This window comes from Suillus bovinus (genome assembly GCF_016758785.1).
Source record: "Suillus bovinus strain UH-Sbo-P2 chromosome Unknown EDB93scaffold_6, whole genome shotgun sequence".
NCBI lineage: Eukaryota > Fungi > Basidiomycota > Agaricomycetes > Boletales > Suillaceae > Suillus > Suillus bovinus.
The window spans coordinates 822,978-845,526 of NW_024542062.1; the positions used below are offsets into that span (position 1 = coordinate 822,978).

Here is a 22,549-nt window from a genome sequence, read left to right on the forward strand (position 1 = left end):
TTGATGATCGCTTTAACAGGAGAGAGACTGGATTCCTTGACATCTCGTTTCTTTCGAGGAGGACTGTTGGTTTCGACCTTTGAATTGCCTGCATTCAACCAGTCTTGAAGGTCCGCAGAACGATCCTTTCTTTTTGAGGCGCTGCTCACTGGCTTAGACTGTGTCTCATTGCCAGAATTAAGCAGTTTAGCAGTAGCATGGGCATCTCCATCGCACGACAAGAGCGCATCGAGCAGAATATCCATTGCTGGGAGTGGAATGGTCAATAGGCTGCAGACTAATGCTAGCAACGTTTCTGTGTCGTCCATGATGTCAAAGTTAATTGCGTCAAGTTTGTTTAACTTTTGGATTGTCTCGACAAGGCTCCATTCAAGCAGAGTGCACTGCCACTCCTTCGCCTGAGGTCCGAGTTACCACTGGTATGAAATTCGATAATCATGGTCAGTCGCTATATTTTCCTTGCTCAGCAAACACTGAAAGATGCACAAGTCGACACCTCCGTGTCTAGGGAGAATATCTCTCAAACTTTTGTTATATCCAGGTTGACACGAAGCCTGTCAGAGGTAGGCTGCTCACACCGCTGAGAGTATAGCCAGACTTTCATATGGACACAATTTGCCTTAGTGGAGGGTTTTCTACAGTCTTGCAATTTGTGCAACCGTCTTCTACCTGCAGCTTCTCACTTTCGTCAACCCCGAAGGCCGCTGGGCAGGCCTGGCAAGCCACTGTTCCGGTGCGCAGCCCATAGATGGCTCAGAAATTCTTCAACGCCAGGAGAGCTTGGCAAGGATATTGTATGACAATGGCGCATCAGCATACGTCGCAGAGCCTGGCGCAAGCGCGCAGTACTTTGGTAACATTTCCGAGGCGACATGGCACCTTTCAGAAAGACCATTGTTACTTATAATCTCTCCCACACTCGAGGAGGGCAATGTTGTTGCAAAAATCACTGTCGTCACACCAGCATTTGAGGAAACACGCGCCAGGCTTTTGTTAGTACCTGGAATTGACATTTCGTTTGTCTCCTGGGCAGAAGACGAAGACCCATATACCGTCGCGCTGAACGCGCTTTCAGCCCTTGAACTTGGACCTGAAAGGCCTATCTACGTTGACGGTATGATGAGATATTTTATCGTCGACGGTCTCCAGAAGGCCGGCCCTGGAGTCCGCGTCATGTTTGCCCCACCTGAAGTCACCCAGCTCAGGACACGCAAATCTCAAGCGGAGCTAGACCTTCTGAGATGTGCGAACGAGGTCAGCGGTTGTGTTCGCATTTGAACGTGGCTGGCTCATGGCAGTCATCAAGGTCACAGTTCTTTGTATCCGGGCTGTACAAGCCCAGATGTACATCGGGATACGGGAATCACAAGTTCTAGCGATGATAGATGAGGCGCTCGCTGCTGCAGGTATCACCGAAAGATGGGCGTTAGTACTTTTTGGCGGTAAGAATTTTTTTTTTTTTTTCGAATTCGACATTCAAATTCTATGTGCCTGTGAGCGCTGACTTGTTGATCTCGTGTGCTTTAGAGAACGCTGCTCTCCCGCATGGAAGCGGGAACGACCGGGCACTGGGCAAAGCGGACTTAATTCTCATAGATGCCGGTGGCACTTTGTTTGAATACCACAGTGACGTTACACGAGTAAGTATCCATGATTTGCGGTGAAAATTATTCGGTTGGTTGAGGTTCTGCTTTAGACATTCATGCTGCATGATAGCTCCATTCCACCGGAACATATTACGATCTGGTACGATGTGCGTGCTGCCCAGACCTTGGCGCATGCAGCGGCTCGGGAGGGGGCGAATACATCTGCCGTAGACAAGGTAGCGCGAGATTGGCTTGACGGGCGTGGGTACAAAGGACACTTCACTCATAGACTGGGTCACGGTGAGCATTGAGTAAGGCACAGATTCGTAATTTCGGGACTGAGTGTTTGAAGGAATTGGGCTGGAAGATCACGAAGCTCCATACCTCCGCGGAGGAACTGACGACATCATTCAAACGGGGAACGCCTTCTCAAACGAACCAGGCATATACATTGAGGGCAAGGTACAGTGATTCTAGTGTTTGGTGTGGAGTCGCAGAGACTCCTGCCTGATTTGATCAATGTTGACGGTTACGGTTCAACAGGTCGGCATTCGCCTTGAAGATTGCTTCTACATCAACCAGGACGGCAACTCTGTATTTTTGACCGAGGGAATTGGAGGACAAGCATTCAGCCCGCTTTACCCTTGAACCGATGGGGTTTTCGGATATGAATTTCGGGAACCGAGGTACTACTTGCTGCGATATGTGATGTCCACCCTAGTCTCTTAAATCCACAGAGTTTATGATTTAAACTATTTCTGGACAATGACGGGATAGACAATGAGCGCTTGTGCGGTGGTATACTATAAAAATAAATCCATAGTTGGACACGAAGCCGTCATATGTTGTACAGATTAGAATTCGAAGCGTTTCGTCATACCAATTTTATATATACTTTACACTGATAAATTTCATGTAATAATGTGCAGGGCCGCCGGTAGGTCATGCATCATGATCGAACTTGATGGATTAATACTAGATAGTTGGCATACGTAAGCGATTAGGGATCACCATGATCTACTTACTATCACCACACGACCACCCTCCCATACATGGTCGAATTAATGTCTGACTGGAAAATCCACCTATGGCCCAATAGAAAGCGATGCGACACCACCAATCGAATCTCTCATTCACACACATATGAGGCTTTGATGAACCAATCACGCTCAAGCTCAACATCTATCATCGGACAAAACATCTGTCAGGAGTTGGTGACGGCCATCAGCGGTGAGAGCGGACGCCGTGGTGACAGGAGTGGATTCGATAGCCCGTGACAGAATGCAGGAAAGACGATATTGATATAGTATCGGCTCTGTGATATGGAGGAACCACAAGATACGCCCACGTACTATCAGCGACAAAACCTGTGCGAACAACAACGAATCGAAAAGCCCGTCAAGAAATACACTGACCATCGGCCACCTCGACGACAGGATCGAGCGTCAGGCCGTCCCAATCCATTATGATTGTACATTGCAATTCTGTATGCAGAGAAGTCAACCGGAATCAGTATTCGAATCGAAGTTGACACGAAAGTCAGCTATCGGCGCAACTAAACTACCAACAGACGAGTTTAGGGCTGGAGTGGCGATTTTCGCCCTTTGATTCAAACAAAATATGGTGACATCGGACACAAAGGTAACTTCCGCACAGACAGCATGAGGTTTTTCTAGAGAACCCTCCGAAATAGAAATCAACGAGAATTCGAGTAGTATACAATGCAATTGTACTGCGTTCCTTCCTAGAAGATAATGGCGCACACCGGGTAACACATGAGAAGCAGTGGAGACAAACTTGGAAGTGATCCTTCGTGATGTATAAAGAACATGATAATGAGCGTATGCAAAACAAAATAACTAGAGGGGTGGGGGCATCAATGTGGAATATAAGTATGCGGTAAAACAAGATAGAATAGTGCGATGAAAGAGTAGACCAACAAATCAAAAGTGGTATCTGTAATGTAATCGGAGAACTGGTCTAGAGCTGAGTACCAGCTCGCGAGATGAGAAACCTAGCTCACAATATTGAAGGACATACCATATATAGAAGAGTAACGACAGGACGACGAGACGAGGACTACTGTGATAAAGAGCAGGGTTCAGTAAACCTTGACCAACTCATCAGGGGTTGGGACAGGAAGAGGAACAGCCGCAGGAGACATGGGCGTTGCCGTTGCCGAAGTGATCGGGGGAGATGATTGAGAGAAATTCGAGATGCCAGAGGGGGCAATGTCATAAGAAGGGTGGCGTAAAAATGGGTTGCGCGCACGAGAGATTGGAGATGCTGTTCCACGGATACTAATGAGCGGTTTTTGGGAGAATAATTATAAGCGCTCACAGAGAGTGTGGGCTATGTTCCATCTTTCGAAGTCTTGAACGTCAAGGTTCTCAAGCTCATCTCGCTCGTAAAGAGTTTGAGGAGAACGCGCGCGAGGGGCCCATTCATTCTCCTCGGTGAGCGTGATGCTGGAGAGGTCACCCTTGGCGTGGATGAAGTCCATTCTGCTCCTTGACCTGTAAGGAAGGCCAAACGCGGGCAGCGACACAGCACCGTTGCGACGTGGTCGCAATACAGGAGATGATGGACATTTCCACCCCATGCAGATTGATAGGAACTCCTCAAGCGCCTCTGATGGAAGGCTGGACCTGTAGTGATCAGGGGAATCAATGAGATGTATGAATGGGATAGGGTGGCAAGCCAAGACAGAGAGTGTGCTCAGCAGACAAACAATAGACACCTACCGAGGCGATGCACGGGGAGAGGAGAAATCCTTATCGGACGAAACCGAGGAGTCAATACGGGTAGGCTGTTTGTACTCGTCGAGGGATTCAGTGTCTTCGGACAGCTTTACATGATCGACTTGAGAAGTGACAAATTTGAAATGTGTAGAACGAGCAAGGTGTGGGGTGATGCGAATGGGTCGTGGAGCGACGAGAAGAGGATTATCGTTGACATTAAAATTCATGGTTGATAAGAGACTGAAGTGAGCAAGTTAAAAGGAAGTAAGAGTAGATATAAAGCAAGACAAAGTTGAATGTAGTGGATGATGAAGCTTCGCGACTGCAATGCAAGAAACAATTGGGAAGATCGTCCATCACAACGAGCTCCCTGTTTGTGTATGTTATTGTGTTAGCCACCGGCATTAACCGATCAACCATTTTGTGTGTAGGTACAGACACGGTATGCCAATATGCTACGTGTCTATTCTCATGTCCCCAATTCACATCCATGTCAAAAATATATTCAGGTAATGATGTAAATCGGGATTCTCGGGCCTGTTTATACTGATGACCCTATCCAGTATTACTCACATATCCAATGAAAATGCAAACTGAGGCCTTTATGCGGATGATATTTTGAACCAAATCATCTTAGGTCCCCTTCAAAACCGTCGATTTTGCCATCTGAGGTTCTTACAGCGGGGGCAATGGGCATCACACGTAACTTTCGTGGAGAAATAGAGGTCCAAACTTTTGAATTCTCGCCAGTGGTCAATGCATAAATATGCCATCTCTCTTGAATTTGAATTCCCTTGCCTTTGTCATCGTTTTCAACTATGATACCCGCCAACACTATTCCCAACGACACGACTAATCACGATGAGACATCTCCACTTCTCCGTCCTTCCAATGCTCACAATGCTGAAGCTCAAATTGCTGAGAAACCCAAGTCTACTCCTCTACCAAAGGGCCAACTCACAGCACTCTGCATAGTTCGTTTAATCGAACCTATAGCCTTCACCCAGCTCTTCCCATACGTCAACGAGTTCATGAGCGATCTCCACCTCACAGATGACCCATCAAAAATCGGCTTTTACAGCGGCTTGGTTGTAAGTCTAGTTCCAGATCTCATGATCCGATCTTCTCATTGATCTCAATCACTAGGAAAGTGTTTTTGCTATATCTCAACTGTGTTCCATCTACCACTGGGCTAAGATATCAGGTACTTTGACCGCGGCATTCAGTATACCTTTCCTCACTCCTCGCTGTAGATGTGATTGGACGACGCCCTGTGATATTTTTGGGCATAATCGGGCTCGCCACCACCACGCTGATGTTTGGTTTATCCAAATCGCTGGTTAGTGTCTTAGTGGCACGTTCCTTAGGTAGGCTACATTCCATACGGACCAATATGTATCCCTCTGCCCCTATACTAATCTCTAATTTTGTAGGCGGTCTATTTTCGGGAAACATCGCTGTCGTCCATTCAGTTCTGGGAGAAATCACCGATTCCACAAATCAGAATGTGGCGATGCCCATATACGGTCTCTGCTGGCCTATTGGCTCAATCATCGGGTACGCTTATTATATGCACCTGATTAGGATGTCGACGTTGATCATCATCTGACCCATAGACCACTCATCGGTGGAACGTTCTCTCACCCAGCCTCAAAATATCCCAAAATGTTAGGATACCGGTTCCTTGAGGATTACCCCTATTTCCTGCCAGGCTTCGTTGCATTCATCATCGCTATTATTGGTGTTTTCCTTGGGTTCATTTTCCTTGATGAGGTATGTTCCATTCTGCAGCTCAAATGTCTTGTGTTATATGCAGAATACCTTGCCCATTTTTAGACTTTGCCCAGCAAGCGCAACGGCAAGAAAAGCGGTTCTCCTAATACAAGCACCAATGACGATAGTGTCACAACTGCACCGGCTCTTCCTGAGAAGCCTTTTGGTGTTTCTAAATTATTATTGATACCAATCATGTCGTCTTTGGCAGTATCTGGTTTCATGCTCAGCTGTCTTGCCACATCCTTCGATGTTGTATTTGTCTTGTTCTGCTACACGCCCATTGAATTGGGCGGTCTGGCGTTCTCAGTGGGTTCTTACCTACTTTGGACAAGCGTGATCAGCTAACAACTTGAAAGGCATCACAAATCGGATACTCTCTTGCCATCGCGGGTGTTATTGGTGCTGCTATCCAACTTTGTATCATGTCCTACCTCCTCCGAACGTTTGAATCTGTGAAGATATATAGCTTCTGCATGGGCATATGGCCTTGGACCTTCTTCGTATTGCCTTTTCTGAACCTCATCGCTCGTGCTGGCTTGGATGAGACCACCGGCGAACTCGGAACCACCGTAGTTGCTCTGGTGTGGGCTGGTATCGCTTTCGCTCTCTTGTTGACCAAGGTCGCTACTATTGCCTATTCGTACGTGTTCCTTCATTTTTTGGCTGGTCGTAGTAATTGACAAATGTTTAGTGTCAGCATGATCCTTACTAAGGAGAACGCTCCGAATCCTGCATCGCTGGGGCAGTCCAATGGCATAGTCCAGTTTGCAATGTGTTTTGCGCGATCATTCTCTCCCTTTGTGGTCAGGTGCGTCTGTCCTGCTTCACGTGCAGGATCATCCTCATGTTTCTTCTAGCGCTTTGTTTTCAGTCTCCACAAAGTACAACTTATTAGGCGGATACCTGTGGCTTATTATTATGATGATGGTCTCGTTCCTGGGCATGGCGGTAACACGCAAGGTCGAGCAGAACAGTGTGAAGACAATCGGTTGAACGAACTATTCCCAATGCAAAACCTACCGCCTATTGCGGTAAGCAATCACATGCACATTGTATATTCCCAAGGCATATGTTATGACACTCATGACTATACACGTCCATTTCAATCTTTGCTTATATCCGTTTCTCGCTATTGTTATCCACAAGTCATGCTATTTTCTCTTTCCTTCCAAGGGCACTTCCTATACCGATCAACATGTACTTGTTCCGATACCACCTGAATGTGTTCAACGTTACCAAATACATATATATATAAACCAACCACAGTTGTATATCGACAAGTAAATATCACATAAAAGAGGTGCTTAGACACTTCGGCTATAGCTTGCTAGAGTCGCTGTCTGGTTCTCCAAGAGCATACAGTGCCTGCAACTCCGTTGCATATTTTGCAAATGCGTCCTTACGACGGACCTTGAAGGTCGGAGTCAAAGTATTATCCTCGATGGAAAACGGATCCAAGCTGATGTGGAGACGCTTAATCGTCTCAAATCTATTGAAGCTGGTCAGCGCCTTATCTAGAGATCCCCAAGTCTTCTTACCCAGCCAGACGATTCTTCTTCGCCTCTTTATTGAGAACAGTGAGGACCTGATCTACTACTCGGAGATCCTTGATAGCTTTCTCCAATGCTAGAATATCGTCAGACGCTACCTTCTCGCCAAGAACCTTAGACACTAGTGGGGCCAGAGTCACTGGGTCCGGGACGAGCACAGCCAGCAGGTACGATTGCAGAGAATCACCATGGACAAAGATCTGCTGCACGAGTGGGCATGCAACGTACATGTTCTCGATCTTCTCGAGAGCAACGTATTCGCCTTGTGCAAGTTTCATGATATTCTATGGAATACAAAATGAGGTCAGGATGATGGTGATATGAGAGGAAACTTGCTTTGACACGGTCAATGATCTTGAATCGCCCTTGCGGATCGACCTCAGCAATATCACCGGTGTGGATCCAACCGTCTTTCAAGGTTTCCTGAGTATTTTTCTCATCTGTCATAATGCTGAGCGCTTGACACCAATGTACGTGTTCGTACACAAACTCACCCTTATAATATCCCACGAAACAATTAGGACCACGAACGCAGAGTTCGCCTCGAGGATTGGGCTTGTCCTCGACTGTGTAATTCATGGAAGACACGTCGACCAATTTCAATTCATTCACGGGCTGAGGAGGACCAATGGTTCCTCCACATTCAGGATCCGCCTTGAACGTATGTGTACAAACACCGCAGTTCTCGGTCATTCCGTAACCTGACCCGTCCGTCGGATGATAGTTAACAATCGAAGATGAGTGACCGTACCTTCTGTAATCTCGCAGAAGAGTGCGATCTTCAGGAAATCGATGACTTCGGCACTGATAGGTGCAGAGCCCGTGCTAACCAGTAGCAGGTTTCCGCCGAGCACAGCACGAACCTTTGAAGGATATATCAGGTTGTAACAGATGCATGAGAGGCCAATGAGAACATACCTTCCGGAAGACAAGGGCATCCCAGAATGGGTGGGTACTGACACCTGTGGCATGATACTGGTCGAGCTTTGCCCGCACAGCTGCCCGGAAGAGAGCCCCCTTTAATCCAGGGACATTGCCAGCAGCCATGGCAGACTGATAGACCCGATTCAATACACGAGGTACAGCTGGGAAGAAGTGAGGCTTCAGCATCTGCGCATCTTCAAGGAGACGTAAGTTATCGCCAGTGGAAAACCCGATACATCCACCGATGGCCATGGTTGTGAGTTCGACCACACGCTGCAAGGATGTCAGTATAGACGACCAGGTGAGCAAGACCAACGAACCTCATAAATATGAGCCAACGGCAAGTAAGAGAGAACACTGCCATTTGGAGGATAGTCCATACCAAACATGTTGGAATAGGCGGACGATGCAAGATTCCCATGAGTAAGTACCACACCTAACGAGCAATAATTCAGGTGTCAGAAGGACAGAGAATGGATGTCACACACCTTTGGGCTGGCTCGTAGTGCCCTGAAAACACCTAGTTAATGATGCTCAAAATGGAATACGAAAGGCGCATACTGAAGTATAGCATAGTGAAGCGATTGTGTCGGGTGAAACGGGTATTGGCGGTATTAAGTGTTCTTCGCCATACTTTTCAACTACGGACCATGTAAATAGCAAGTACGGTAGAAATCAAGCTGAGATACTCACGTTCCGAAAATTCTTTGACCTGCACACCAACAGTCTCTCCCCAAGCCACCAAGGCTTTGCGGGCATCTTGACTCATGCCGTCAAAGGACACAATCATTTTCATTGCTGGAACCTTGGGAGCTAGTTTCAATAGTGCAGGTATGTGATCGACCGTAGTGAAGATGATGCTAAGATGTGCATGATTGATACTGGACAACCACGAACGTTGAGCGGTTTAACGAGACAGCGGTAACATCACATACATGTATTCTGTGGCGAAGTCATCAGCACAAAAGAGATAACTCAAGACAATTTACTTGCCTACAGAATCCTTGCCAAGTGTGTCGTAAAGACCGACTCCGACTTTGCTGTAAGCATGTAGAGCGAGTTCAACAAGTTGCCATTCTGTGATGATCAATGAGAATTGATCTTGGAGTGATAAACGACATGCACACCTGGCCTATTTATCGACCATATACCGACAGTTTCAAGGTCCTCGCCCTTCAGTTCACCTTGTGAGAATAACCTGTGCAGAGCACTACCGATGCGACGCCTGCGAACATCCACCTGTTTGTACGTCTGCCACACGTAAGGGCCGAATTTGAGCGGATTGGTTGATACTAACGGACGGTGACCGAGAAGTCTACAGTCCGGATTGGCATTGTAACCGTTGTCAAAAATATCAGGAAGTGTTGGCAGGACCTTGACGTCCACAAGACCATATAACGCTGAGGTGTCATGAAATAAAACGAGCGATTAAAAAAAAGTGTGGTACTAGATAGGACTCACCATTCCGATAGTGGGCTTTAGAAGCTTCGATGTTAATAGAACGTCCGCTGACGAATACGTGAGACGTACCAGTTTGACCAGGACGTTTGGTGTCAGGAACAGCGATGGACTGGACACTGTAGTCGAACTTGTCTGGAAAAGCTATGGTCGTTACTGTCATTGTGGACCAAGAGATGGAGATTGAAGTTGTGACGAGAAGAGGACAACACGAATTCGGCGTAAGTAGTCGTTGAATGCTACTTTGGCAGTTTTAATTCACGTTGGATTTCACCTGCGACCGGCGACATAAATGAACCCGAATTGCCGGGCAGTAAACAGGTCGATGGCACCTTTAACGTTCAAAGTCAACTCGTACACCGGTCGTTGGCATCGCGTTCGCTATGCGGATACTGACCAAATGCACTATGCAGGAGTGTCGAAAGAAGATAGACAACAAACAACCCAGACTCTCGAGGATCAGAGAATCAAAGAATCACAGGCATTTCGGACCGTCACAATATTTATTAATCCGAATAACTTTAATGCTCATCAAGTTCGGTACGTACTACTACCTTCCATTTATCAAATATACAAAACTTCACTGATGATTGGAGCCATGAAGGTAGATATCCCCAAGTGTGTTAGACTGGCCATTCACATCAAGAAGATCTGTGGTGATAGAAAGGTCATGCTGAGACACGGACCACTGGAAGAAATTCTCTCACTGTAGTAAGAACCTGACTCCTGGCGCTGCCTATCATCAGCTCATGTTCTGCGGAAGGCTCCGAAGATACTTACGTAGAATGCAAACCAGGCATACCCTTCAATCCAATCCTGGCTATCAAGATAAGCTATTGCGTCAGTGCAGAAATCTTCCACCTCTATCGACGTAGTAAGTGTCATCAATAGAAGGTCACAGGAAGCATTAATGACAGATACTCACCGCTAACATTCGAAGAAGTGGACGCAAACTCGGTGACCCACAATGGCAATGAGAATTTGCCATAGAACGACTCGACATAGTCTTTGAAATCGTCGAGCCCTTCACCATACCAGTGGATAGGTATGAAATCGAACGTGCATTCAGTGCAGTTTCCAAAGAATTGAGATAACCAAGGAATTCCTGATGGTGCACTAGACACAGCGGGGCTACCGAGTCGGACGCCCTGTGCACTAAGAGGTTGGATGTACTGCACCCATAACGACGCGGCGGTCATAGGTGCGATATTCGACTGTGAACTGAGGTCAGGTTCGTTGAAACCCTAGATTGCCAGTAGAAAATCAGTTGAGTGAGACACCTTCTCTCGACTAGAACAACCTACTAAAATGGTCTTCGCATTTTGAGCCTGCACCTCAGCCATAAAATCATTGGCATCGTCTTCACCCCACTGCATGGGGATGTAGGTCATATCTGTGTTTCTCAGATAGCTTGGCACGGTACTGCCCCAATCATATACCCAAGAGACCTGAGTGTCATCAGCGACAGCGATATCGCCAGTATGATCTGAATCAGCAAACGCCAGACCGCGTTTGGTGGCAGCGAATGACCCACCCGCCAGTGCCACAACTACACAAGATATTGCAAAGGCGAAGTTAAACATCTTGGGGACGGATGGGCTGGAAGCACCAGTCTGTTCACGGCCTGGCTATTTGAGTGCTCGAGGATGAGAAGTAAGGTTATCCCATTTATTTGTAACCTGCAGAGGATTCTCGATGGTTTGACTTCTCTTGAGTGAAACCATCCATGCCGCGGTGCTACTCAAGGATAGTAATGGTATGTTCTTGCCGCGTTGCCTGGGCTCGTCATGATGATGTATGACAGATCGCATAGATCACTATAGATTAAGGTATGTATACTTGATATGGTCGTGGATTTGTATGCAATGCATCCGACTCGGATGGGAGAATATATGCACGTTGGAGCCTCGGGAAGGTCGGAAACTCGTTTGGCAGGATCCACCAAATATTGGGCCCGAGTGAGTACAAGTACTGCCTTTAAATCGAGTTCTTTTTTGAGCCGCAACTCCTAAGGTGGGCTTGGCCAGGAAATGATTCCACCCTTGCTCCATCTGAGGTAGGCTCATGCACAAACCACTAATGTAGGACGAATGTGACTCGATGCCCTTCGGTTGATCTCACGCGGAAGCACCTACTTAGGATTTCACTGCTCCTGTCTGTGTGCGCTTGGCAGTCTGCTATCTTCCACTCTTTGCGATGCGGAAAATAGAACAGCTTACTGTGTTGGACGGATTGACGACAGAGCAATATTTGCCGGTGGTGGATAAATGTGTCGTCTGAGTTTGAGCAAGCTTTGTCATACCCTCCTGATCATGATCGTTCACTGACATCTCTGTCCTCTCATGAGTCAAGATTTTTCTTTTTGGCAGTTCTTCGTGGACCCTCCTCCTTCCAGCTCCCTCTCTTTGGCGGACTATCCTCCATGGCCTCCTTCATGGTCTCCTCCCTGGCTCTTTGGTGGCCCGTCTTTCATAGTTCCTTCAAGTATTATTTTCCTTGTTCCTTTCTTGTTTTATATACCACTATGTAGCACATATGTATCCGACTTAGTCCGGATATTCAAATTTTTATTGATATCATTTGGATTACAATTGTATTTTAGAACAGACATGGCTTTAACATTTCAGGTTGGTTACCTGATAAATAGATTACTTGTATATTTTAGATGTTTGTCTACTTTACATTGAACTGACGAGACGCACTTACCTGCTTGTAGCGAATTGTAAGATGTGATATACCTTGTCTTCATGAACGATTAATTGTATTGTCAGACATGCGGTACAATCTAGAATAATCTGAAAGAGCTACGCTCCCTCACTTCACGACCCTTGCCCCTGATACCCCAAACACCCCAGTTCGTCTTCACCATGACTCTGGGGTCAAAGTCTGCAGCCTCCCATTTTTCGCTCCCAAATGCATTCTCCCCCGGAGTAATTACCCACTCGAACTCACCAGCGACATCTGGTGCAGTCTCGATGGAACGAACATCTCTCTCGACATCTGCAGGGGAGAAACCTGTTACGTAGATAGCACAACGGGTTGCGAGTAAGGCTGGCACAACAGGGCCCCACTCTGTTGGGGAAGCAATTTGCAGGTAGGGCTTGCCATCTAATTCGGACACGGAGGTGGGTGACGGGAAGCCAAAACCAGGGGAGAACAGGAAAAATGCGTCTGTATAGGGATCAAAGGTATCCTGAAACTGTGCGTGGACTTCAGCGTAGTTCGCTTGAAGGCCAGTAATGGTGAGCTGAGGGGTATAAGGAACAGTGTAAGAGGGAACGCCGTAGAGTTCGACTGATGACCGCGTTCGCTTAAGGCGCGCAATAGGTGCTGGCGTGGGAGGCTGATAGACGTTCGGCACGTAAACTGGTTTATCCTCCTCCTGCTTGGCAATATCAGTGGACGTGTGCGTCGTGGATACATTTTCTGTCGCAGATTGGTTGGTGATGGTATCTTTTTTCGCTGCAGATTCATTGGGGGGCTTCGGAGGGGGAGAATTAGCCGGTCTCGGCAAAGAGACTTGTGGTCCAATAAAGAAAAGGTGGAAATGACACGACGGGAACAACATGCAAAGTTGCTCCCAGACATGCGGTGGCAAAGAGGACTCAGCGCGAGCGCCGAGGATGAATATGCGCATCTGAGGTTTTGCAGCACCAGCCTCCTCTGTATCAGGTGCTCCAGGAGGGACATGTAGCGTAGTGCGTAGTGCTGGATGTGAATTGTGAGGACAAGATCTGGAAAGATAAAGTGCATACTTACCTGCTAGTGAGCGACTTCCTTCAGGTGTAACTCTTTGATTGCTTAAAGTCAGTCCACTATTTTGATGAAGAATAGAACCAATAGTGAGCGGATAGGTAAGGATTCTGCTAGCATGTCTTCTTGAACGTTCCGTATCCATGGAGGGGAATCCGCGTGTATACCAAAAGACGTCCCAATTTGCAAATGATATAGCTTCCTCATAAGCCTGTGGTCCTAGTGAGTGGATTAATTGGAATGTCCAAGGTCGAAGACCAGATGACGCACCGGGCATGTCAAATTCGTGGAACTTTCGACCACTTCGGAGATCATGGTCATCCTCGTTAACTTCTCGAAGCCTAGAGCAGTAATTTTTGTGCTCTTGATCAGCCGCCCAATGCTCCTGTGAGCAATGTGTCGGGAAACCACAGTCGGGGCATTCAAATTTTACTGCGAGAGGCTGCGGTTTCGGATGTGCATGAGTGCTACAATGACCTGAGGTGCACACTGGACATTTGGCTAGTGACTGTATGGCTTCTCCGCGAGCGCGTACTGCAGGAAATGGAGATTTCGAGAACGGATGAAATAAGTTGTCCTCGGTCAGCAACGGAACAGGCTCTTCTTGTGCTGGTTTGGCAGACCGGCGAAAAAAATTGAAAATTGTCCTATTCCTAGGCCAGTTGGCACATAGTGATCGTTGACGTGTCTGTGACCCAAGGACAGCTCGTAGTGCTAACCTTGAGCTAAGAAGCGGAGAAACCATAAGTACATTCGGATGTTTGTTGCTGTTGTTCAAGATCTTTTAGATGGTTGTTTGTTCTTGTTGTCCAAAGCCTTCCAAAGTACTAAACCCAATTGGGTGACCCCATACTTCATCATGGCAGCACGAACAGCTACAATCTCAAGAAAGACTAACGAGACACAGATAGAAGTATCTATCAACCTCGACTGCAATCCTGGATCTCAAAATGCTCAAGTAATTGAGGTTTCAACGGGGATTGGTTTTCTGGATCACGTATAAATGATATCTTTATAACACCAGACTCCGGCTGATTGAGTTTCCCAGATGTACCATGCCTTGGCAAAGCATGGTGGGATGTCTCTCACCATGAAATGTAAAGGCGATCTGTGGATCGATGACCATCACACAGCAGATGAGTATCATAACATGTGCTCAAGAATCACTGACCAATGTATCCGTGGTATTTACAAGATAGCGCAATCGCCCTTGGAACGGCTTTCAAGCAAGCTCTTGGTGAAGTTCGCGGGATTCGTCGATACGGAACTGGATTTGCACCCTTGGATGAGGTGAGCGACAAATAGGCGGCGATGCACATATCCATTTGACAATTTCCAGGCACTCTCTCGAGCCGTTATTGATATTTGCTCTAGACCGTACTGTGTCACTGATCTAGGCTTAAAGAGGGAGAAAATAGGAGACCTGTCGACAGAAATGATTCCCTCATATATTCTATTCTTTTGCGATAGCATCTGGTGTGACTCTTCACTGTCGACGTCCTACGGGGCGAAAACGATCACCACAGGTGTGTTTGTCCAATGCTAGTTAATTCAGCGACAGCACTCAGTCAACAATTGCAGATCTGAATCTGCATTCAAGGCACTTGCCCTTGCAATCAGACAAGCTATCGAACGCACTGGTGGTGACGATATTCCGAGTACTAAAGGAGTTCTGTAACACAATAGATGTAGCATCAGTTCGAACCCTGAGATTTTGATGCACAGCAGATTTAAAAGGATAAAGAAATGATTGCAATAGATAATGTACAGACTGCAATGTTCGAGCGACATATTAAGCGAAGGAGGCGAATGTCATATAGAAACAAAACGTTGAAAACAGCACATCAAGACCAAAAGATACATCTTTTGTGTTGAGGTGGATTAAGCTATCAAATGAGGTGTTAGCAGAAGTCTGCCTCGTGTACTCGCACTTGCCTTGGCATACTTTGAGCACTTGAAGGCTTCTGCGAACTCCGGAATATTATAGACAGTGCCTTCAGTGCGATAACGGTTCGGTGAGTGAGGATCTGACCGGACACGTCGAACCTGTTGCAAGATTATGTTGAAATGGATGTTAAAATATATGAAAAATACTTACTGCGTCAGCAGGACTGATATTCATCGCCCATGTACGGGCAAACGAGATGAAGAACAGCTGCTCCCTAAACTTGTCATCAGTGTCTGAGCACTTCACTCATAAATCTAATATTGCAAACCGAGTGTAGCCGATGCCGGGAAGCAGGTATTCTGTTCCGGCGTCGTAGGAATCTTCGTATTGCGCCTTCCAAGCCCGATACGCCTGAATCAGACCTGTGTCTCCGATATTTTCACCGGAGGTACTTGAAAGTCATTAATTAGTAGCGCGAACAAACTTAGATCCTCACGACCATGAACGTACAGATTTCCCTGTGGATCAACTGGTTAAACATCATACACAGGGAGCGTAATGTGACATACATTGACATGAATGACTCCTCCTTTGCCATCTTCTACTGTATATGAAGAATATTGCTCTACGATGCAGTCCTGGCGAATTTGGTAAGCGTCGCTGGTCTGGCGTGACCACCACTCTTCGAGTTTTCCTTGCTGGTTGTAAAGACGACCTGAGGAGTCAAATGCGTGCTAATAATACTTAGGCCAGTGCTTATGGGAACATAATGCGACGAACTTACAGTCAATTCATGCGCAGCTACCATTCCAAAGGAGCCGTAGGAGAGGTACCCAGGCCTATACATAGAAGCGTGGATGAGAAGGGGCTGTGAAATAATGATATGTATCCATACCAGCTCTCGGAGAAGAAAGGAGCTTGTAAGATGCCCGCCGGGAAGACGATCTTGTTCTTTGTCAGTCTAGCACCTTAACAGCACGAATTCACTTACTTCATTGGCAGGAGGATTGTAGTAAGCATTTACAGTTGCTGGTGTCATCTCCCACTCGTCAGGATTTCTCTGCTTGCCGACTTTCTGCCACATCTTGTACATGTCGGAGGCTCTGTATAACATACGGTCAGCACTTGATTCGAGCGGGTATCGGTGCTACATACGCAGCACTGAGCATATTTTCAAAGAAAGTATCCACATGTACTTTCACGAGGGTGTAGTAGGAGACAAGGGAACGTGGATCGCGCGTGTCTGGGGACAGAGGGAAGCCAACTTTGACGCGAAGAGCATCAGCTTTCTCGGCAGCTTTACGTGCGGATTCCTCATCCATCCATTCGATGCGGCGCAGGGATCTCTCAAAGGCGTCGATGATGTCTGGCCAATGAAAGTCAGAAAGCATTCCGAAGCTAAAGTGTCTCCTTTACTCACTATCAATGACCTGGGTCGCTTTCTCCCTTGATTCGCCAGGGAATGTCTGGTTCACAAAGTATCTTCCAGTACCGAAACCCAAAGCAGTGTCGACCTTCGTCATGCAGAATTGAGAGCGTTCGCCAAATACACCAGGCTTGAGGCCATACAAGGTCTCTTGCAGGGTTCTCACAGCCTTCCAAGCCTCAGTAGTCCGGCCTAGGTTGGGAGCATACTCCAACGATGCGCGCACAACAAGATATGCCTCGATGACATCTGCTGACGTCCTTTTCAAGATTTCTGACAGGGAATTTGGGTAAGGTTTGTACGTGATGATAACACGGCTTGGGTAGGTACGAGGCGTGAACGTGGCGAAATAGTCCGGGAAGTTAATCTGCGAGAGCTCGGCCTTGAGAGTGTTGATGTTCGTCGGGTTATACGTGCCGAATGGATCTTGCTGCAGTTTGTCACTAATAGAGATATAATAATAAGAGTCTGCCAATGGTGGGATATAAATCGGCCTACAGGTCAAGTGTCGCATCCGCAATTTCAGTTTCGAATTGGACAACTTTCTGCGCAAGCTCGCGAGAGTTCTGGAAAGGATCTCCAGGATTACGTTCCCGATTATCTTCATTGTCATCGTCGTCGCCTTCTTCATCCCAAGGTGGCCATGGCCAGGGGGGCCAGACATGCTCGCTTTCTTCGAGTCCTCCTGTCTGAAGGACGATTCCTGGGTTCTCTTGACTCAGAACTCGGTCGTCTCTTAATGATGACAGGAGACGCTCGATGACGTCCTGATATACGGTGAGAATACTCTTGTCCTTGTAATACTCCTAATAGTTGTTAGACGTAGTGAAAATTCCAAGACTTCGGGAGCTGACCTTGGAGGGAAGTCCCAGGCTGGGTTGACTGAACCACAGAACCATATTGTTTGGGTCAGCACCAGAGTCGCCTTCAACGCTGAATTCAAAAAGTGCGTCGACACCTAAGTCATAGCATGAGCGAACAGCTAACGTAAGGTCGGACAAACGACTCTTACCCCGAGAATGCATGTAACCTAGGGCGTTGGATAAGCCTTGTCTCGGATTCATTGTATGTGCTTGAACAGTCCTTCCCCTGTAAAGTTTCCGGATCGTGTTGACGAACTTCTGTAATGGCTCCTGGCCAAGATAATCAAGCCGCGCCTCATCCATGCATGAAGCATACAGTATACGGATCTTGTGAAGCAGTTGATCATCCCATGAATTGTCTTGGATAGATGAGTCGTCCTCAAGTAATTTGAGAATAACGTGTGCGTTCTGTTCTGAAAGAACCGAGAAGGAATTGATGGCACCCTTGTCACCCGGAACGGGGTGCGAGGCTATCCAACCACCATCTGATGTTGTGATTAAGCCATGCAGCAGACACGTTACAAAACCACGTGCTAACTTACTTGCAAAGTCATAGAAATTTTCACAAGGGTCTTGCGATGTGTCCAGGGAAGATAGAATGGAAGCAGCCAAAATGATGCAATCCGAAGTGAGGCACTTATCCTGTAAATGGTGAGGCACATTTCAATCATATGCAAATAAACCTACCGATGGAGGCGCTGGCGGGTTGGGATTCTCAGGAGGCCCTGTGGGTTCTGGCCCGACAATTACCGTGTGCGTGTGAACATTTGTCGTTGTGTAAGTGGAAGTGGAGACTGAGGTAGAAACAGATGTTTTTGTAGAAGTAGTTGTCGCAATTTCGGTCGCCGTGGTGGTGCCGAAGACCGTAGAAAATGCCGTAGACACCGCAGTAGTGGTACTCACGATGCCAGAGATTTTAGTCGATGCAGCAGTAGTTGTGTGAGTCACTGTAGCTGTTGCGGTCTCGGTCAAGGTAGTATCACCTCCACCTCCACCTCCATCTCCACCACCAGGGATACCATGTCGCAGGTTCAGTTTATGTTGTGCGCCAGCGAATAGGCCAATAAAGACGGAGCTTATGAGTAACAATATAAGGACTTCAACAAGCAGCACTTTAGTGAGACCAGTAAGCGGTTCTTGGACCACATTAGCAATTCTTCGGGACATAGATGGGTGGGGTGACTGGGCGCTTTGTGGAGGATCATCATCTCCACCTCGCAAAAGAGGTGCAGACTCTGTTCTCGAAGTAAGTAACAAGCGTATATAAAGCTTGACTAACTAGAATCATACCTTGGTCAGTTGAGGGCCTTGGCTCGTACGCCATGGCGACTGAGAGTGTAGCCAACAGACGACGCAGAGACGGTCTTTAAGTACCTCGCGAATGCGTGCTGAACACGCGGCTAACAATTCCCTCAAATCTATTATAGCAGCCTAGCCTGTTCGGCCGCAACGGCGCCCGGAACTATTTGTGACAGACCCACGGTGTGACGGCACGTGTTATCAATACGCGACGCGACGCGTACGATGATGATTAACGTCTAACCCAAAGACATTAGTCGTTTTTCCGCCCACATCTTCAGTTTTATGGTCTTTCTTCCCCCACCGCACCTCGCATCTGCCTCGCGACCTGCATATGCTGAGGCCTACGCAAATATCCTGATAGCACATCGCCGCTCGCCGCTCACATCTGCTTCGTCTGTTATAATCCTCGTCGCTCCTGATGTTGATGCATTATGTGCAGCGAAAATACTTGCGGAACTCCTTAAGCAGGATGATGTTATGCACAGAATAATCCCTGTCTCGGGTCTGGCTGACCTTGAACGAATGAAAGACGAGTTGGTTACATATGCGGAGGTGTGTGTATTGTCATCAAAGTGCACCGACTAGCTGAATACAGGACAGCTACACACACTCATTCTATTAAACATGGGTGCTATTCTTGACCTCTCATCCGAGAATTGGTTCGGCGATTTCAGCATGAAGCTTACGGTGCACATCATAGACTCAAACCGGCCACAGAACCTTGCGAATATGTTTGCTGGAGGTGAGAACGGCGAGAGATTTATTGTATGGGATGACGGTGAAGCAGAGAATATGGGAGATGAACGAAAGGCTTGGGAAGCACTGACGGTGAATATGATGATCACTACACTGCGACTCCTACTGACTTGGATATAGTATGAACCTGAACCTGACTCCGATGAAGACTCAGATCTGGACGATCAAGACGATGTGCAATCAAATGAGGATGGTGATGAGGAGGAGGAGTTCTCTGAGCGAGACCCCTCGGGCAAGAGGAGATCACTGGGAGACGGTGATCGAAGTCAAGAAAAGCGACGGAAGCTAGACGACGTGAGTCATTATTCAACCTTCACCCAATGCATTGCTGGTTTATTATTGAGCACATGATCAAGCAGTCTACTCGGCTGTCGCGAGAACAACGCGACACATATCACGAACTTATTGCCAGATACTATGCGAGTGGGTCGTGGTATGGTCAAAGTGCGTCTGCAACAATGTACATCCTTGCAACTGTTCTTGAACGAGTGGACTGTGATTTACTCTGGTAAACCGTTTATTGACCTCCCATGGCTTGATTTACGGAATTGTACTTCAGGCTTGCGATCCTTGGACTCACGTTCCAGTATACAACCGCTCGAATATCCCGCGACACCTACGATAAATATCATTCAATATACTACGACGAAGTTTCCCGCCTGAACCCGCTTCCGCCAGATGTTGCTAATACGACAGATGCCATCACAGCCATGAGCCCAGACGATCTATCTGTACGGACAGCTGAAGAGCTGCGTTTTATGCTTTTCCGACATTGGACACTATACGATGCAATGTACCACTCAAGCTACGTCGCGGGAAAGCTTGGCATATGGAAAGAGCGCGGACGGAAACGTCTCACCGGTCTGCTCGCGAAGATGGGGTACGCGTTATCGCATTTTTTATTTGTCACAGCTGAAACTCTTCATCCGTAGTTTTTCTATTCCACAGACGCAGCAGCCCTATGCGCACATGGATCTTGACTTGAAGTACCAGCTGCGTGCGAAACTCGACTCAATCGCACCAGAATACGGCCTTGTTGAGTTAACGTACCCGTCTTTTGCAAGGTGCTTTGGGTACCGCGCTTCCCCCCTCAGTGCAGCGGACGCTGTGGAAGCAGTAAGCGCGTTGCTCGATGTTGCAGGTGGCATCAGGATGGAGGTCGAGGTCGAAGGCGCACGGCACGGGGGTGAGTGGTTTGGTGGAGGGCGACTATGGGAAGGAGGGCGGAATGGGGAGGAGCAGTGGGAGAAGCGGATAGAAGTTGGTAACAGACAAAAGGACGGGGATGACGGTGTGGATACAGATGTTGACGGCGAAGAACGGAAGGAAAGGACATGGTGGGTGAAGAATTTCTGGGCTGCTTATGATGCTCTATCAGAGTAAGTGCTTGCTCCTCCCGTTGACATGTTCTGGAATAACTGTATTTAGCATTGTACCCCTGAGAGACGCTTTGTCGCTTGCAATGTCGCTTCATCGTGCCATTATTCGGCAGGGGACATCGATAATAGACAAGCAGGACATTCGAACGATGCGCTCCCATCGCGTCGTGGTGCTCTCAAAAGGGCCTGATCTTGCTCTCTTCGCCCATCCTGGGGTTCTCGCGCGCCTAGGACTTTGGTTAGTAGATGCGCTTCGTGATCGTCTCCCAGGGACAAAAATCGGTGGCCCAAAAGGGAGAGGAAAGAAGTCGCTCCCATTTGTCGTCGCTTGCTTGAACGAAAGGGCGCAGACGTATGTTGTGGTTGGTATCATGGGGGCGCTTGACTTTGGGGATGTCAGGAGAAAGTAAGTCATACGTTCACACCTTCTCGTTAGTATTAATATCATGGTTCACCTCACTTTAGCGAGTTTGGTCTAGCATTCATTGAAGCAAAACAACGTTGTAATGCGCGGTCACGCCACAGTACCTTTGATGCAAGCGTGCTCGAAATCGAGCAGGAGGACCTGAAATTGTTCTTGGAGACCTTATGTGAAGTTGGGGAAGGTTATTGACATTCTCAGGTGCTTCAAGTTGTTGCATGTTGCTATCCTTGTCAAGCTGTCTTATATCATATTTGCATTAATAAACTTGTTGTACTCTCCCAACGTCGCCCGATAAACTTTATTCTGCTGAGTTCCAACACGTTGGGAACACAGATCCTCAGTAACCATAATCAATTTTCACTACCGGCCGCAAGCACTACATATCTGACAGTTAATAGCGCGCAATGAACTAGAAGAACTACGCGATGGTGAGACTCTTCATCACCGCGTGCTGCGGTGTTGGATCGGATAGGTCCGGGCGCGTGGCGTGAATGATGTCCTATCAACGGTATGCCCCGGATCAGTACGACTGGCACTCAGCGGTATGATCTGTCAGAACCTGTATCAATGAAAATCTGCGGAGAAGATCGCTCCCCCCTGACAACATTTTGAAATACAGATATTCGGTATATCGTTAACTTGCCTTCCTTCCAAGCCGCAAAATGCCCTGTTGACAGTCCTCATGGGCGGCGCATCGATTAAAGTGCTTGGCCCAGAGCCCCT

General features: G+C 47.4%; 10 protein-coding genes across 10 annotated transcripts; 4 read left to right on the forward strand and 6 right to left on the reverse strand.

Moving 5' to 3' along the window:
* Positions 1 to 32: 32 nt before the first annotated feature.
* Positions 33 to 317, reverse strand: EDB93DRAFT_1050871 (uncharacterized protein; the record flags this gene model as incomplete). Its single annotated transcript, XM_041444679.1, has 1 exon — positions 33 to 317. A coding segment is annotated over one exon (285 nt), but the record flags the coding sequence as incomplete, so codon positions are not given.
* A 54-nt stretch (positions 318 to 371) lies between these two features.
* On the forward strand, positions 372 to 2,514 carry EDB93DRAFT_1123296 (peptidase M24, structural domain-containing protein). The gene is made up of 8 exons (XM_041448636.1): positions 372 to 440; positions 490 to 563; positions 625 to 1,254; positions 1,307 to 1,442; positions 1,528 to 1,640; positions 1,697 to 1,886; positions 1,939 to 2,048; positions 2,130 to 2,514. The coding sequence occupies exons 1-8, from the start codon at positions 422 to 424 to the stop codon at positions 2,232 to 2,234; spliced, it is 1,377 nt and encodes a 458-aa protein (XP_041311894.1). The 5' UTR covers positions 372 to 421; the 3' UTR covers positions 2,235 to 2,514.
* Positions 2,515 to 3,324: 810 nt separating this feature from the next.
* EDB93DRAFT_748793 (uncharacterized protein) lies at positions 3,325 to 4,766 on the reverse strand. The gene is made up of 4 exons (XM_041457325.1): positions 4,331 to 4,766; positions 3,927 to 4,234; positions 3,610 to 3,872; positions 3,325 to 3,566 (listed from the first exon to the last, which is right to left on the reverse strand). The coding sequence occupies exons 1-3, from the start codon at positions 4,552 to 4,554 to the stop codon at positions 3,688 to 3,690; spliced, it is 717 nt and encodes a 238-aa protein (XP_041311895.1). The 5' UTR covers positions 4,555 to 4,766; the 3' UTR covers positions 3,325 to 3,566; positions 3,610 to 3,687.
* Positions 4,767 to 5,009: 243 nt separating this feature from the next.
* Positions 5,010 to 7,320, forward strand: EDB93DRAFT_748693 (major facilitator superfamily domain-containing protein). Its single transcript, XM_041457324.1, has 9 exons — positions 5,010 to 5,418; positions 5,474 to 5,531; positions 5,581 to 5,694; positions 5,761 to 5,884; positions 5,944 to 6,100; positions 6,164 to 6,409; positions 6,460 to 6,743; positions 6,795 to 6,911; positions 6,961 to 7,320. The coding sequence occupies exons 1-9, from the start codon at positions 5,146 to 5,148 to the stop codon at positions 7,094 to 7,096; spliced, it is 1,509 nt and encodes a 502-aa protein (XP_041311896.1). The 5' UTR covers positions 5,010 to 5,145; the 3' UTR covers positions 7,097 to 7,320.
* A 100-nt stretch (positions 7,321 to 7,420) lies between these two features.
* Positions 7,421 to 10,198, reverse strand: EDB93DRAFT_1077872 (long-chain-fatty-acid-CoA ligase; the record flags this gene model as incomplete). The annotated part of the gene is made up of 14 exons (XM_041445347.1): positions 7,421 to 7,592; positions 7,642 to 7,937; positions 7,996 to 8,093; positions 8,148 to 8,354; positions 8,405 to 8,516; positions 8,572 to 8,850; positions 8,898 to 9,013; positions 9,066 to 9,087; positions 9,139 to 9,218; positions 9,271 to 9,458; positions 9,567 to 9,654; positions 9,705 to 9,977; positions 10,039 to 10,053; positions 10,108 to 10,198. The coding sequence occupies 14 exons, from the start codon at positions 10,196 to 10,198 to the stop codon at positions 7,421 to 7,423; spliced, it is 2,037 nt and encodes a 678-aa protein (XP_041311897.1).
* A 237-nt stretch (positions 10,199 to 10,435) lies between these two features.
* EDB93DRAFT_749002 (uncharacterized protein) lies at positions 10,436 to 11,735 on the reverse strand. The gene is made up of 5 exons (XM_041457326.1): positions 11,340 to 11,735; positions 10,961 to 11,279; positions 10,816 to 10,898; positions 10,743 to 10,767; positions 10,436 to 10,686 (listed from the first exon to the last, which is right to left on the reverse strand). Exons 1-5 carry the CDS (start codon positions 11,616 to 11,618, stop codon positions 10,616 to 10,618), a joined length of 777 nt encoding a protein of 258 aa, XP_041311898.1. The 5' UTR covers positions 11,619 to 11,735; the 3' UTR covers positions 10,436 to 10,615.
* A 1,039-nt stretch (positions 11,736 to 12,774) lies between these two features.
* EDB93DRAFT_1123341 (zinc-finger of mitochondrial splicing suppressor 51-domain-containing protein) lies at positions 12,775 to 14,571 on the reverse strand. Its single transcript, XM_041448637.1, has 3 exons — positions 14,059 to 14,571; positions 13,795 to 14,007; positions 12,775 to 13,743 (listed from the first exon to the last, which is right to left on the reverse strand). The coding sequence occupies exons 1-3, from the start codon at positions 14,531 to 14,533 to the stop codon at positions 12,821 to 12,823; spliced, it is 1,611 nt and encodes a 536-aa protein (XP_041311899.1). The 5' UTR covers positions 14,534 to 14,571; the 3' UTR covers positions 12,775 to 12,820.
* EDB93DRAFT_1123342 (Imidazoleglycerol-phosphate dehydratase-domain-containing protein) lies at positions 14,553 to 15,537 on the forward strand (the record flags this gene model as incomplete). Its single annotated transcript, XM_041448638.1, has 5 exons — positions 14,553 to 14,785; positions 14,837 to 14,924; positions 14,981 to 15,078; positions 15,128 to 15,314; positions 15,370 to 15,537. Coding segments are annotated over exons 1-5 (608 nt in total), but the record flags the coding sequence as incomplete, so codon positions are not given.
* A 119-nt stretch (positions 15,538 to 15,656) lies between these two features.
* Positions 15,657 to 19,377, reverse strand: EDB93DRAFT_1199980 (Metalloprotease). Its single transcript, XM_041450929.1, has 16 exons — positions 19,256 to 19,377; positions 18,653 to 19,200; positions 18,508 to 18,607; positions 18,115 to 18,450; positions 17,957 to 18,060; positions 17,601 to 17,908; positions 17,097 to 17,545; positions 16,832 to 17,042; positions 16,668 to 16,779; positions 16,572 to 16,621; positions 16,461 to 16,515; positions 16,246 to 16,410; positions 16,187 to 16,194; positions 16,005 to 16,127; positions 15,887 to 15,950; positions 15,657 to 15,834 (listed from the first exon to the last, which is right to left on the reverse strand). Exons 1-16 carry the CDS (start codon positions 19,287 to 19,289, stop codon positions 15,670 to 15,672), a joined length of 2,832 nt encoding a protein of 943 aa, XP_041311901.1. The 5' UTR covers positions 19,290 to 19,377; the 3' UTR covers positions 15,657 to 15,669.
* Positions 19,378 to 19,426: 49 nt separating this feature from the next.
* EDB93DRAFT_1123352 (CDC45 family) lies at positions 19,427 to 22,134 on the forward strand. Its single transcript, XM_041448639.1, has 8 exons — positions 19,427 to 19,819; positions 19,868 to 20,095; positions 20,144 to 20,317; positions 20,383 to 20,531; positions 20,583 to 20,903; positions 20,956 to 21,402; positions 21,452 to 21,808; positions 21,868 to 22,134. Exons 1-8 carry the CDS (start codon positions 19,550 to 19,552, stop codon positions 22,013 to 22,015), a joined length of 2,094 nt encoding a protein of 697 aa, XP_041311902.1. The 5' UTR covers positions 19,427 to 19,549; the 3' UTR covers positions 22,016 to 22,134.
* Positions 22,135 to 22,549: the final 415 nt, after the last annotated feature.

Bases quoted from the DNA above. Each gene is read 5' to 3' on its own strand.
- EDB93DRAFT_748793 (XM_041457325.1), bottom strand. From the start codon at position 4,554: ATGAATTTTAATGTCAACGATAATCCTCTTCTCGTCGCTCCACGACCC. The intron at 4,235-4,330 runs GTAGGTGTCTAT...TGATCACTACAG, and splicing joins TCTCCCCGTGCATCGCCTCG to GTCCAGCCTTCCATCAGAGG. The intron at 3,873-3,926 runs GTGAGCGCTTAT...TCCGTGGAACAG, and splicing joins GAACATAGCCCACACTCTCT to CATCTCCAATCTCTCGTGCG.
- EDB93DRAFT_748693 (XM_041457324.1), top strand. From the start codon at position 5,146: ATGATACCCGCCAACACTATTCCCAACGACACGACTAATCACGATGAG. The intron at 6,410-6,459 runs GTGGGTTCTTAC...ACAACTTGAAAG, and splicing joins TGGGCGGTCTGGCGTTCTCA to GCATCACAAATCGGATACTC. The intron at 6,744-6,794 runs GTACGTGTTCCT...ACAAATGTTTAG, and splicing joins GTCGCTACTATTGCCTATTC to TGTCAGCATGATCCTTACTA.
- EDB93DRAFT_1123341 (XM_041448637.1), bottom strand. From the start codon at position 14,533: ATGGTTTCTCCGCTTCTTAGCTCAAGGTTAGCACTACGAGCTGTCCTT. The intron at 14,008-14,058 runs GTGCGTCATCTG...TCCACTCACTAG, and splicing joins CCACGAATTTGACATGCCCG to GACCACAGGCTTATGAGGAA. The intron at 13,744-13,794 runs GTAAGTATGCAC...ATTCACATCCAG, and splicing joins AGGAAGTCGCTCACTAGCAG to CACTACGCACTACGCTACAT.
- EDB93DRAFT_749002 (XM_041457326.1), bottom strand. From the start codon at position 11,618: ATGTTTAACTTCGCCTTTGCAATATCTTGTGTAGTTGTGGCACTGGCG. The intron at 11,280-11,339 runs GTAGGTTGTTCT...CTGGCAATCTAG, and splicing joins AAAATGCGAAGACCATTTTA to GGTTTCAACGAACCTGACCT. The intron at 10,687-10,742 runs GTGAGAGAATTT...CTATCACCACAG, and splicing joins GGAGTCAGGTTCTTACTACA to ATCTTCTTGATGTGAATGGC.
- EDB93DRAFT_1123352 (XM_041448639.1), top strand. From the start codon at position 19,550: ATGGTCTTTCTTCCCCCACCGCACCTCGCATCTGCCTCGCGACCTGCA. The intron at 20,532-20,582 runs GTAAACCGTTTA...ATTGTACTTCAG, and splicing joins GTGGACTGTGATTTACTCTG to GCTTGCGATCCTTGGACTCA. The intron at 21,403-21,451 runs GTAAGTGCTTGC...AACTGTATTTAG, and splicing joins GCTTATGATGCTCTATCAGA to CATTGTACCCCTGAGAGACG.
- EDB93DRAFT_1199980 (XM_041450929.1), bottom strand. From the start codon at position 19,289: ATGGCGTACGAGCCAAGGCCCTCAACTGACCAAG. The intron at 16,780-16,831 runs GTATGTAGCACC...TATGTTATACAG, and splicing joins GAAAATATGCTCAGTGCTGC to AGCCTCCGACATGTACAAGA. The intron at 15,951-16,004 runs GTTTGCAATATT...TGACAAGTTTAG, and splicing joins CCCGGCATCGGCTACACTCG to GGAGCAGCTGTTCTTCATCT.
- EDB93DRAFT_1123296 (XM_041448636.1), top strand. The intron at 1,255-1,306 runs GTCAGCGGTTGT...GCAGTCATCAAG, and splicing joins TTCTGAGATGTGCGAACGAG to GTCACAGTTCTTTGTATCCG. The intron at 2,049-2,129 runs GTACAGTGATTC...ACGGTTCAACAG, and splicing joins GCATATACATTGAGGGCAAG to GTCGGCATTCGCCTTGAAGA.